General features: G+C 33.0%; 2 protein-coding genes across 2 annotated transcripts in view; one reads left to right on the top strand and one right to left on the bottom strand.

Moving 5' to 3' along the window:
* The window catches only part of LOC137616421 (uncharacterized), a 742648-nt gene that overhangs the window by 95819 nt on the left and 633327 nt on the right, over positions 1-13502 (top strand). The gene's annotated exons all lie outside the window — the stretch shown is intronic.
* Positions 12593-13502, bottom strand: part of LOC137615874 (uncharacterized) — a gene marked incomplete at its 3' end in the record, with an annotated part of 165388 nt that continues 164478 nt past the window's right edge. Inside the window, exons 8-9 of the mRNA XM_068345563.1 lie at positions 12897-13013; positions 12593-12777 (exon numbers count right to left, since the gene is read on the bottom strand). Of these exons, the coding sequence (XP_068201664.1) occupies positions 12593-12777; positions 12897-13013 (302 nt within the window). The remainder of the gene's footprint in view (positions 12778-12896; positions 13014-13502) is intronic.

Below are 13502 nucleotides of genomic sequence, written 5' to 3' on the forward strand. Positions count from 1 at the left end.
TGTAGCAAATATCAGCGAGCTATATTTAATCCCTTGAATGGTAGATCTTGGGGTATAAAATGTAGTGTTTGAGACAGAGACTGCATTATCTAGCAAACATAAACCATGGAAACATCTCCAAACCGTGTTCTCCGTCCCAATGCCAGGGAAATAGTACACAGTGTGTACAAGTATTTCACAAAAGAGAAGATGAACCGCGGCCCTTTTACTGATGTCAACAAAGCATGTATCCGTACTTCTGAATCCACAAATGTTTCTGAAAGAACAGTACGTCGAATCATAAAGGAGGGACGAGTCACGCAAGAAGAATTTGGAAAACCGAAATTTCAAGAAAGAATTAGGCTTCATCCTTGTCCTGTGACTGCTCTAGACGACTTTGATAAATGTGTTTTAAGAAGAACAGTGTTAAGTTTTTATGCACGAAATGAAATCCCCACCCTTGAAAAAATACTGGCGGAAGTTAAAGTAAATATTCCATTCAATGGATGCAAAGAATCCCTAAGGAAAGTGCTACATGATATAGGTTTCATTCATGCTAAAGTCAATGGAAGGAAATTTCTTTTAGAAAGACGTGAAGTGTCAAGTGCAAGAACGGTTTTTTCGAAAAATTAAGAAAGTGAAAGAAAGTGGAGATCACCCATTTGTTTATTTAGATGAAACCTGGGTAAATCAAAATTATTGTGTGGGAAAATTTTGGTTGGATAAAAGCGGGAAAAAGGCAACAGGTGTTAATCCTCCAAGTGGCAAAGGCAACAAACTCATAATTGTTCATGCTGGCACCAAAGATGGATTTATACCAAATGCATCTGTAATTTTTCAAGCAAAAAATGACGTGTAGTGTACCAGCAAAAAAGACAATAACCAAGGAAGTATTGTAAAGAGGATTTTATTTAGACGATTTAGTACAGTTGTAAAGAAAGGGTGAGGGATATGGGGTGCCTAATCTTTTAATCTGGCTTTATCGTTGTTTTCAAAGGTTTTCGACTTGTCTCTAAAGAGTGATTCCTTCAAGGGAAAATGAACCAAGTGTTTACACTCGAACACGATACCTTTTGGAAATGAACTCTTCTCAGCGGCCACGACAGAATGGTTTGACTTCTAAAAAAAGTACGAGTGCGTAAAAAATACCTAATAACTTCCTGAGGTAATAAAATATGCTCGTATATCATTTCAGCTAATGAAGTTATGACGTTTCCCCCTTATTTCAAAGATTTTTCGCCATGAAAACAAACAAACATTTTTTTTTTTCCATTTTTTTTAGATTTTCGAAAATTCTTCTTTGGGTTTCATCAGTTTTCTGTCATCCCTACTTACAGCACCAATCCATGTATTAACCCCTTTAGTTGCTCTATTGCCTAAAAGTTCATACTGAAGAAACTTCCAAGCTATAAACCCTCCCACATATTGTAATCCTCCTTCTCCAATGGCATCTTTTAATAAACTTTTCTCATATTCCAGATTAGCATCAATGCAATTTTCAATTTCATTTTCTTTTAAGCAAAAGAACATAGCCTAGCAGACAAGCTTAATTCTTTCTGGAGATAATTTTCTTCATTTTCAATTACTGTATTTTCTTTGGAAAGAAAATGAGCAAATTCGTTTGAAGTTGCATTCACAGAAGCACTTTTTGCCCTTTTTACGCATAATGCCACAGCTAAACCTGCTAGAGCCAGAGAATCCTCCTCCTCGGATGACATTATGGAAACTGTGGAACCGATGCAAATTGTAACGATATATCGGAATGGTGTAGGGGCAGCGACGTTAGATGGCTAGCTACGATTTTTATCTGATCAGTTATATCGTTTTGATAAACAGTTACGTCTGGGCCGGGCCTAATAATTCGTACATCAAATTCCTTCCATAGATATGCGCTTCAAAGTGCCGGCTACAAATCAGGGCATTCTCAACATCTATGTGATCTCCCCGTTTGCAGAGGTGCACCCATTTTTTCCTAGTTTCACTGTGCTTTGAAAATGAATGAAATTTTTCGTCCTGGTTAAGAAGCATCCAAACACAACACAGTTATTGGGCATGTTGTTAATTGAATATGGTTGTTAAAATTTACACAACAACTTTCATTAATTAGATCGACGACCAAGACAATTCCCCGACCTGTTTACTTTGTTTAACTGTAGGTAGCACCCGTCCGTTTGGAGGTGGTGACGTCACGAAATCCACCTGCGCAGAAATGTCAATTTTTGGACCAGGGATGAGGAGACCTCGTATTCTATAGACCTTGGATAAGGATATCCTGTTTTATCATCGTAACGGATTGTTTAATCTAAATATTTTACTATATCTTCGATAGCAAAATGGCCGATTTTCTCTTGGAAAATGTAAGTATTTCTTAAGTACAACATAACTTAATACAAATTCCATATAGTACTCTTATTTTTTTCATCCGACGTTGCAAACTTCGCTGATCTCCAGACCTATTACGTAAGTGCTTGATTAGTATTCTACTTCACTCTTTTAGAAATCTTAGGTATCGGTTTACGACCACTAAGGTTCTTATGATGTCATCTAATAATATATTCGTCTTACTGACATCAGCAGATTACCAGTGAAATGAAAATCCAGAAGAATCCATTTCTCTGGAATATGAGATATCTATGAGATTAGCTTCTTTATGGCCTTAGATAATTCAGATTTTAAAAAAGTAATGCTATAGTATCAATAGGACAATAGACCCAAGATTAAATTTAGGTTACGACCTTTGTTACAAGTGATCAATATTGCCTCCAAAATACCTGTATGTTATTTTGTGTAAATTCATTAATATTTCTATTTAGTTACTGTAAGTAGAGAAATAACATCAGGATATCTATATGAAATGGTAAAATCAATATATTATTTTTAGACGCACATTTCTTTAACTGGGATTCACAACAGTTTTTTTGAGGGGTTGGATACTATACTTCATACAATTCACATGGAAATATTCGGGAAAGAATAGATCAGTGAATATTTCTCTTTTGGTTAACGTATCTTCTGTGTAATCAGGGCTAAATACTCTTAGTGCCCTCATATACAGAGAAGAAAATGCAGAAAACTTGTGTGTGTATCGCATTAGGTGATAACTGAAAGACTAGGCAAATGCAGATAACTTTATTTCAACAGATAACGAGCTTTATATTCAATATTTCTGTTTAAGGAGGTCACAAAAATTCAAACAGATCAATACAAGAAAAAAAAAAGAGGCTCAAACTGGTTCTGTTGACAGAGAGGCGTAAAGAGCGATATACAATTAATAAAAAGAAAATACCCTTACAATGTACAAGTGTGAAACATATGCGGTACATGGCTTCCCTCTTAAAAATGATATACATATGAAATAAGGCACCCTACTCTTGAGAGGCATACTGTAGGCAGGTCATCCAGAAGGAGATACGCAGGTTTTAGGCGATCAATGGAGACCCAGTCTTCTTTGCCACACATGTTGAGTAGGAATGCTTTCGGTGTACGACGGATCACGAGGAAAGGGCCCGTGTAAGAGGGCATTCACAGTAGCTTGCTGTTGTCATTGCCCAGGAAAACATACACTGCCGAGTGCAGATCTGTCGGTATGTGTTGCTTAGGTGGGGACTAATCAGTCTGGTGGCATGGAGTAAATTTTCCCATAATGTGAAGTTGGCACTGGAGATTGTCGGAGGAGGTTGCAGACGGAAAACATCCAACAGGGACGACCAACAGGTCACCATATACAATTTCTGCTGCCGAAACATCCAGGGCGTCATTAGGAGTGGTCCTTAGTCCCAGGGGGACGAGCCAAGTATTTTGGTCTCCCAACAGTTGTTGAGAGAGCTGAATAAGTTTTGCTATGCGAGCGGCTGGTGATGGCAAGATCTGCTCCAGGAAGTATGATTTGAGGTCTTTGGACGTTATTGGGGTGTCCCCCTGCTCGGACAGCCAATCGGAGAATTCTGGGAAAGTGCCCTCGGGGATCGACGCAAGAGCGTAATCTGCTTTGGTGCTTGACCGAGTCACGCCCTTGATGCAAAACTGGACCTCAGCATGCTGGAACTAGGCAAACACTTCGGTAGGCGGCATCCTCAAACAGTAGGGCACAGCCAGTGAAGGAGCAGGCGGGAGGGAGCGGACACTCCGCTGCTCACCAATGTGCATATCGCCAGTTAGGTGATAACTGAAAGACTAGGCAAATACAACTTACTTCATTTCAACAGACAGCGAGCTTTTTATACAACAGTTTCATGGTGCTTAATTGTGGTGTAAAGTGATTATTATTACATATTAGTGGGTGCATTATAGTTTTATTTTATTAAAGTTCAATGTTTCTCGAGTGTTTCCTTATTCTTGTGCCTGGATCTTGGTGTTTTGAGTTATTAGATTATTTATTAAGTGGTATATTAAGTGCTAAATAAAGTTAAGTTTAAATTGAACATAATTCAGTGATAAACTACAACAGACATATTTTGTTTTGGTGGTAATTTTTTATATTATTGCCTGCTGACTTTTATTATAACAAGGCCATTACATCCCTACTATACCACCTGGTAAAGAATATACTTGCAGTGGTGACAATATATACAGTATATATATATATATATATATATATATATATATATATATATATATATATATATATATATATACATATATATATATATATATATATATATACATATTATATATATACATATATATATATATATATATATATATATATATATATATATATATATATATATATATATATATATATATATATATATATATATATATATATATATATATATATATATATATATATATATATATATATATATATATGTATATATGTATATATATATATATATATATATATATATATATATATATATATATATATATATATATATATATATATATGTATATATGTATATATATATATATATATATATATATATATATATATATATATATATATATATATATATATATATATATATATATATATATATATATATATACATATATATACACATATATATATACACACATATATATATACACAAAAATTTTCATTGGTCGTGAATCCATTGCCTCTTGTTCCTTCCCTTGCTTCGTTTGTAATCTCTCGGAACCCATTGTGTTATTCTTTTAGTCCATATATCATCTGTCTTTCGTATTATATGTCTTGCCGATTTCCATTTCTTTTATTTAAATATCAAAATATGCTCTACTTTATCTGTTCTCGCATCCATGCTGCTCTTTTTCTGTCTTAGTGACATTCCCATCATTATTCTTTCCAAGCCTATAGCTGATTCTACTCGCTTCTTTTGATCTACTTTGCCATAGAAATAATGTCTTATGTTTTTTCAAAATGTCTCCAGATCAGATCTTCCTTAAAAAGTTTCTTCCCATTTCTGTTGTTAGTGCATATGTTTGAATGATCTTCCTTTTACACTTCTTATTTACTTTGATTATCGATCCTGCAATTCTATCACTGATTCTACAAAATTATTCAATGTTACCTACACAATTTTTATCAACAAGAAAACCTACTCCATTTCATTTGGTCCTTTCATGTTCTCTGAAGCAAAAAATATGACTCACTTTTATTCTACTGTATATAAGATTCCCCTTTTCTTCTAATTTCACTCAATCCTATCATATCCCAATTTATTTATTTCAGGTATTCTAGTAACAGAGCAAGATTATCATTCTCTAGACAGGGTCCTGAAATGTGTGTTGGAGGGGTAGTTTCCAAAAGGAGTCTGTTCTAGTCTATACACACACACACACACACACACACACTATATATATATATATATATATATATATATATATATATATATATATATATATATATAATATATATATATATATATATATATATATATATATATATATATATATATATATATATATATATACGTATATATATGTATATATGTATATCTCATCATCATCATCATCAGATCCTACGCCTATTGACGCAAAGGGCCTCAGTTAGATTTCGCCAGTCATCTCTATCTTGAGCTTTTAAATCAATATTTCTCTAATCGTCCTCTCCTACTTCACGCTTCATAGTCCTCAGCCATATAGGTCTGGGTCTTTCAACTTTTCTAGTGTCTTGTGGAGCCCAGTTGAAAATTTTGGTGAACTAATCTCTTTGGGAGTGCGAAGAGCATGCCCAAACCATCTCCATCTACCCCTCGCCCTGATCTCATCCACATATGGCACTCGAGTAATCTGTCTTAGTTTCATTTCTAATCCTGACCTGCCATTTAACTCCCAATATTCTTCTGAGGGCTTTGTTCTCAAATCTACAAAATCTGTTGGATATTGTTTCATTGCCATACCACACACACACATACATATATATGTATATATATATATATATATATATATATATATATATATATATATATATATATATATATATATATATATATATATATATATATATATATATATATATATATATATATATATATATATATATATATATATATATATATATATATATATATATATATATTATATATATATATATATATATATATATATTATATGTATATATATATATTATATATATATATATATATATATATATATATATATATATATATATATATATATATATATATATATATATATATATATATATATATATATTATATATATATTATATATATATATATATATATATATATATATATATATATATTCCAAATAGAAAGGTATTCTAAAAAACTTTTTTTTATAACCAACGAAGTATTATCAAGTCTATGGCAGTACCTCGAATTACTGGAATTCCCCGGATTTACTGGAATCCCCTTGAAAATTACCGAAATCCCCTTCCATATCACTGCAAACCCTTAGAAATCGATAAATGATGTGTTGTTATTAAAATACGTTATTCTTATGTTTTTAGCATTTATATTTTCTATATATTTGCAGGTAGAACCTTGGCAAGGGGTTGTGACCTGGGAAGGTTTGTGACCTGATAAAGGGGTCCGGGGGCTTGCCCCCGGCTAAGGATTGAGACCTGGGAACTACTAGGTTAGGTTAGGTGGGTTTGTTAGGTTCTGTACCCTTTTATATAATGTGTAAAGGGTATATAGGAAAATGCTTTGAAATACACATTTTATTTAATCAATTTATTAAAAAATAATGTAAATTAATAAATACTTATTATTTATCGATTTCTAAGGGTTTGCTAAGATATTGTAGGGGATTTCGGTAATTTTCAAGGGGATTCCAGTAATTCAAGGTACTGCTCATAAAATTCGTGGTTCCCAGTCTATGGAGTACTTTTCTGTTTGTGAAGTTTTCATCTTCATACCTTATCACCATAGTTTAAAACCACAGACAAGTAACATATTTATCAACTAAACATTAGCTATTTGTCATAAGTAAACTATAGATTAGACGAAATTAAAAATATAAAAGCCGTTTAAGATTTAAAGATAAATCTGGAACTAAAAACCAAATGATAGATATAATAAAACGTAAGTAAAAGACAGTAGGCTTAGAAAACTGATAGCCCTAACTTGATCAATATTGGGAATGAGTTTATAGCAAAGAATCAACATCGTTAGTATGATTTTAGTGAATTCGTCAAGTAGGCCTAAAGGTATTTCATTACAGTTAATGTGTACAGACTGTAATTGTTGCTATAATATGCTGTCAAATGCCAGAAACTCCCTTCTCAGGGTTTTCCTCGCAAAAAAAAAAGAAAGAAAAAAAAATGTGGTGTCAGTGGCTTTTCAAACTTTAGACGCCCACCCCCACCCGAAAAAAAAAAAAAAACGCTTCTACGCCCCTGGTACGTATAACAAGGCGCACTTTATTGAGTACTGGTATCTATAATTGGATTTATGATTGGCTAGCAACGTATTTGCTGCGGACATAAATATATTTTGGTTAAATTTGGGTTTCCAACTCTTTGATTTTAGAATAATGGCATATACTCTATATATTTTTATAATACATAATATGTGTATTTTATGTATAATTGCCATAACTTAGAGCCCAAAAAATAAGAAAAATAGTATTATCAGAATTATGAATTTTTGATGCATTAATTGAAAAAAAAAGAAAAAAAAACTACCATGAAAGTATGTGTTAGTAAATTTCACATATCAACATTGATTAGAATGCGAGTATTTATACTTCTTGTTCAAAGATGGCAGCACACGCCCTTTGTTCCATTCATGTGAATGATTCTATCCAATTGGGAAGGGTGATAGATTGATTCTTATGTAAAACTGTACGTGGCAGGTATAAATTATATGCAGTTCCGATTAAGCAGTTTATTTTTAATCCAAAATGACGTCGTGGAAGGTTCCAGAAGGCAAGGATTAAAGAGCTTGTTTATTGTTTATTTTCATGGTCAATAGATGGCCTTAGCGGTAGAGTACCAAATTGCTAATTACCCCCATCGTACACTCATTATAATTTTCATTCCTTCATTTCTGTTGCTATATGGGCACGAAATTGCTACAAAACAGACGCACGTGAACTTGATGGTCCTTGTTCTCTGGCCACAAATTAATTCTTGAGAAATTACAGATTTCAAAAGTAAATATCACAGAAATATTTCGTCAGCAAACAATCGTTTGTTAGTTATATTTGGGGGGTCTGGAGAGTCGCCAAATAGTGCCACATGTACTGGAATCGGAGAGACAATCAAGTAATTAACAGTTATTTGATCTAATTGTCAATTACCTTTTTATGAAACCAAAACATAATTAATATGTTACATGGTATGAAATGTATTGTTAGTAAAAACTACGTAGAATAACAATATTGTTACATTCCAAAGGGCATAATAAAGCACTCTGCTCTATCAAGACCCTCCTTTACATATTAACGAGTTTTACTTTACCGCCAATAGATGGCATCAGGGGTATCTTATCCCAACGAATAAATCTATTATTTGACGACCACGTGTGTCAAAAAAGTGTGGTAGGAGGGTAGAGGCTAGAGAATTGGTACATGGTAAATTGTCCAACGATCGTTTCCTTATAAGCAATGAATATTTTTATCAGAAAATGGTGTGAATTTTTATGTTATCGGAAGCAACCTGAGTTTACTTATAAAAGTGTATAAACAGTCCTTTCTTTATCAGAACACATAGATGGTAAATCATGTCCCTGTGCACGTGATAAATGTAACAATCATCAGCATAGTTAATGTTGGTGGGACGAGTTTGGGACAGCGATGCCAAATAGATTTTCCCTGAATGGAGAATATCATTATTCATTACAATTCAAATCATTTAAGGAGTAATAGTTATATGCCAGAAGGTTCCGGACTAGGGTGTAATTTGATGTTTTTATAATCATCGTAATCAACATAGACAAATCGGATGATGAAAAAGAAACTGGTCACATTTCTGTGGTTTTGCCAACGCCTGACTGTGTTGTGTCATCTATTTACGAATTTGTGTTTGTTAATAAGGGCGTTCCCGAGTGTAAATCATTTATAAAATAAACCTTATCATCATTTCCTTGGTAAATGTATGCACGTCAGTAAAGCTGTTTCTTGGTTCAATGAAGGTTAAAAGACCCGTGGAAGATATTCAAGTAAATAAAAGACGATATGACTTCATTTGAATCGAAAAGTCAGTTTATAGCATGAAAAGATTAATATTATCAGATAATTCAATATACATATATTGCATTATAATGCTTTTGAAAAGTAGATGCCACTTCGTAATCATTTTTTGACATCGTTGTCATCCTGGTCAAAATCTCAAACAAATTAATTTATTCACTTGGTTCATTTCGTGAAGTTTCATTCACTCTTAATTTTTCTGTGGAACGTTAATGGTTGGCAAAATCATACCAAAATGGGACAACTTATTTTTGATGTCATATATCCATAAAAAATAATCATAGGATGATTGATACTTTTAAATAGAAATGAAAATATATATTTTATGGACATGCTAGCTAAGAAGAAAGCTAACTCGGACGCAAAATCAGAGTAATACTATGATCCTTTTAATAATCTTTGATGGAATTTCAATCACCTATGAGTTTGGTACTTATATTTCCCCGTGACTGGGTCACAGTCATTGGTTTGGCACTTCTCAAAGCAGCTACCCATACACCCAGCGCCGTACTCGCCAAGGTCACATGCTAAGATATGGTTGTGAAGATATAAGATTGAAAAAGGTAAACAAAAGGGGAATAAAATGCTGGATCACCAAAGTACTTGATAGCCTAATCAACATCTGACAAAATGAAAAATTAGTTGTAATAGAAATTGATAATTGAATTTGTGATGATATATTAGATCATTAATTCTACATAGAAAAAACTTTCTTAAGGAAGACTTGAAAAGGTTAATTCAATATTTGACACCTAAGTTCATTTTTCTTAGCAAGAATGAAAATATAATCACTGTGTCCAACTCACACTGGTCACACAACACGTCTTTGTATCCTGCAGCGCAAGTACATCCTAGACCTAGAGGATCTGGAAGACAGAATGTGAGTCCTTCACAGGAATCCTCCACAGGTAGAGGAAAGAAGAACTCTTTCTGACTGCACTGCAGTTTACAATCGTTGCCAATATAGCCTTTAGGGCAAGCTAAGACCAAAGATAAAAGAATAAGAAAAGGGAAAGATATAATTGTCAATATTGTAGTTAGGGATACATTTCCTCAACAACAATTAGGTTAAATTTCCACTACATTTCATAGGATTTAAAGAGAATAATTATTTATATTAAGGAATTAGAAATTTATATGTCAATGGTGATTTGAACAGAGTAAAATATTTCACTGGTTAAGGACCAAATCAAGGTTTCCAAATGTGGTTTTGGCTGTGTTAGGTGTACTTATCAAAATTTGCGAAAGGTAAATACTTGGTCTTCAAGAATTAAACAATCAAATAAAATGGAAACTCTTAACAAACGAAAGAAAATCCTCAGGAACTGTATCATTACATTTAAAGTTTTTATTTAAAGATTTAGGGCATGAGGAGTTCTTTAAAAAAGGAAATTTAAATAAGAAGTTCTACAGAGAGCAAGGCTTCACGTTACCTATTTGGCACAAGTTCCCAGCGAATCCAGGTGGGCAGATGCACTCTCCTGTGTAACTGTGGCACTCACCACCATTCTTGCATTTCGGGCAAGCGTGTTGGCACTCACCCCCGTACTTTCCTTCTTCACAATCTACAAGAATGGTGATCATACTTTATTGTTTTTGGTATCTTTTACAAAAGAGTTTTTGAAGTTGAAAGTACTGGGTGTGTGACATGGTTGTTTCAAGAAAAGAGTGTACCTCTTAGGGACCTTCCAAACGACAGAGCAAATCTTGGTCGAATAAAACTGTTACCATATCAAAATGGTTCGAAGTGGGCTTTAAATAAGAGAAAATATGAAACCTGATATGGCAACAAAAAGTTATACTATATCCAACTGTCCATACAACCAGTTCACTTGTCCGCAAAGCAAATGTTGACGGGGATTCCTTCTTTTCATGGTTATGTGGTAATAGTTTCAGTCGACGAATATTTGCTCTGCCGTCTGTAAGATCCCTTAAATATCAGACGATTCATAATGGTTGAAGGGAAAATTTCAGAAACACAATACGATAAATATTAAGCAAGTAGAATCCCGTATCATTAATTAAGGGTTATAGAAAGCGAGTTTGAACAACCAGCTAGTTAGAAGCTGCGAGAGAAGATGGGAAACACTAAGAAAATATTTACAAAATATATAGGAAATTCAGACAAATAACCTCTATCAATTGTAGCTAGATTAATTTACTGGGGAAAATGGTTTGGTGTCTATTGGGTAGCATTAATGTAAATTGGATATATGAAATTTATTTTTACTCTCTAATCGAAGAGAAAGTGGCCTTCACCTGATCTTAATAACCAAGAAAAGGGGAAGAAAAAAAAGAGAAAACAAATAAGAATGGTTTTCACTTTATAGATACTGATTTTTTTGAAAATTAAATTTCAATGTACAAAAGCTAAGATGCTTATTCGATTTGTTATCCAAAATATTCCAAATTTAAAATATTTCAGGCTGATATTTTACGAACAAGAGCCCGTGCTAGTATAAGACTAATCAAACAAAAAGAAGGGAGAAGCCATGCTTATGGATAGTATTGAGCATATTACTGTGGCAGAGGACATCATTAATAATTCCTATTCCTCGTTCTTGTGATTTCAGAAATAGATAAACCATCACGTTACCAAACACGTTTAATTTGGTAGCTGGCCAGATCAAAGTTCAAACTTGCACATAATTTTTTTTTTTTTTATTTTTTTTTTTATTTTCAATTTTGGACAGGCTGACATAAGTCTCTTTATCGTTTATTATGAAAGCTCTATTTCAATGTTGTTGCTTTTCTTAAAAGGGATTATTTAAATTGTTCATTACTTCTCTTGTAGCTTAATTATTTCCTTATTTCCTTTCCTTACTGGGGCATTTTTCTCTGTTGGAGCCCTTGGGGTTATAGCATCATACTTTTCCAAGAAGGCTTTTAGATTAGCTAGTAATAATAATAGTAATAATAATAATAATAATAATAATAATAATGAAAAAATGTAGGATATTTTCTTGAATCATTGATCCTTACCTCTTATGATAATGTTAAAATAGGCTCCTGATATACCATCGCCTGCATCATAAAGAGCAGTGACTTCTGGCTGCACAATGGCATAGTTCAAGCTCACTTCCGAAGAATGCCCGTTAGGAAAGCGTCTGACCACTACATCATTAGGCAATGCATCTGGCTGGGAAAATCGCACTTGGAGAGCATCACCTTTACTTGCTCTAAATGTATACTGGGTCGTCTTGTATTCAGCTAAAAACAAAGAAGATGGAAAGCAACAAAATCATAACTGGTGGTGTTTTGCCAGACATGATTATTATGAAATATGCATCATAATTGCTCATTTGATGACTGTCGGTATGCAAACTTACCGTTGTGGAATATAACGGGGCCAAATACATCAGAAGCCGGGGTTCTTCCCAGGCAGCGGAAGGCGTGTCGGTTTTCAGAACTATGAGATTTAGTGATGACTTTCGAGGGACTTGGCTCTGAGAAAGTTGTGGATTAATTATTGTTAGAAAATAAGATAAGAATAAATCTTCTCAATACAAAGCACTTTGGCTCTGGTAAAATCGCTTGCTACTTATTTTTTTTTTCAGTGAAATGTCAACAGCAAAACCAAATTTCTTATGATGTTGGTGATATTGTGCTATTGTGTTCTTTATCTCTTGTCGACCTCTCTAATCATAAGTTGATTTCAAGGTTTTTACTTGTATATACTCTATATATACCAATATATGTATGTATACATATGAATATATATGCATATACTGTATATACAATTATATGCATATATGCATGTATACACACACACACACACACACACATATATATATATATATATATATATACTGTATATACTGTATACATTTATATGGTATAGTATACACACATATGTATATATTCATATATTTATATATATATACATACACATATATGCAGTGTATATATATTACAATACATACATTTATTAATGT

Source organism: Palaemon carinicauda, chromosome 22 (assembly GCF_036898095.1).
Source record: "Palaemon carinicauda isolate YSFRI2023 chromosome 22, ASM3689809v2, whole genome shotgun sequence".
NCBI lineage: Eukaryota > Metazoa > Arthropoda > Malacostraca > Decapoda > Palaemonidae > Palaemon > Palaemon carinicauda.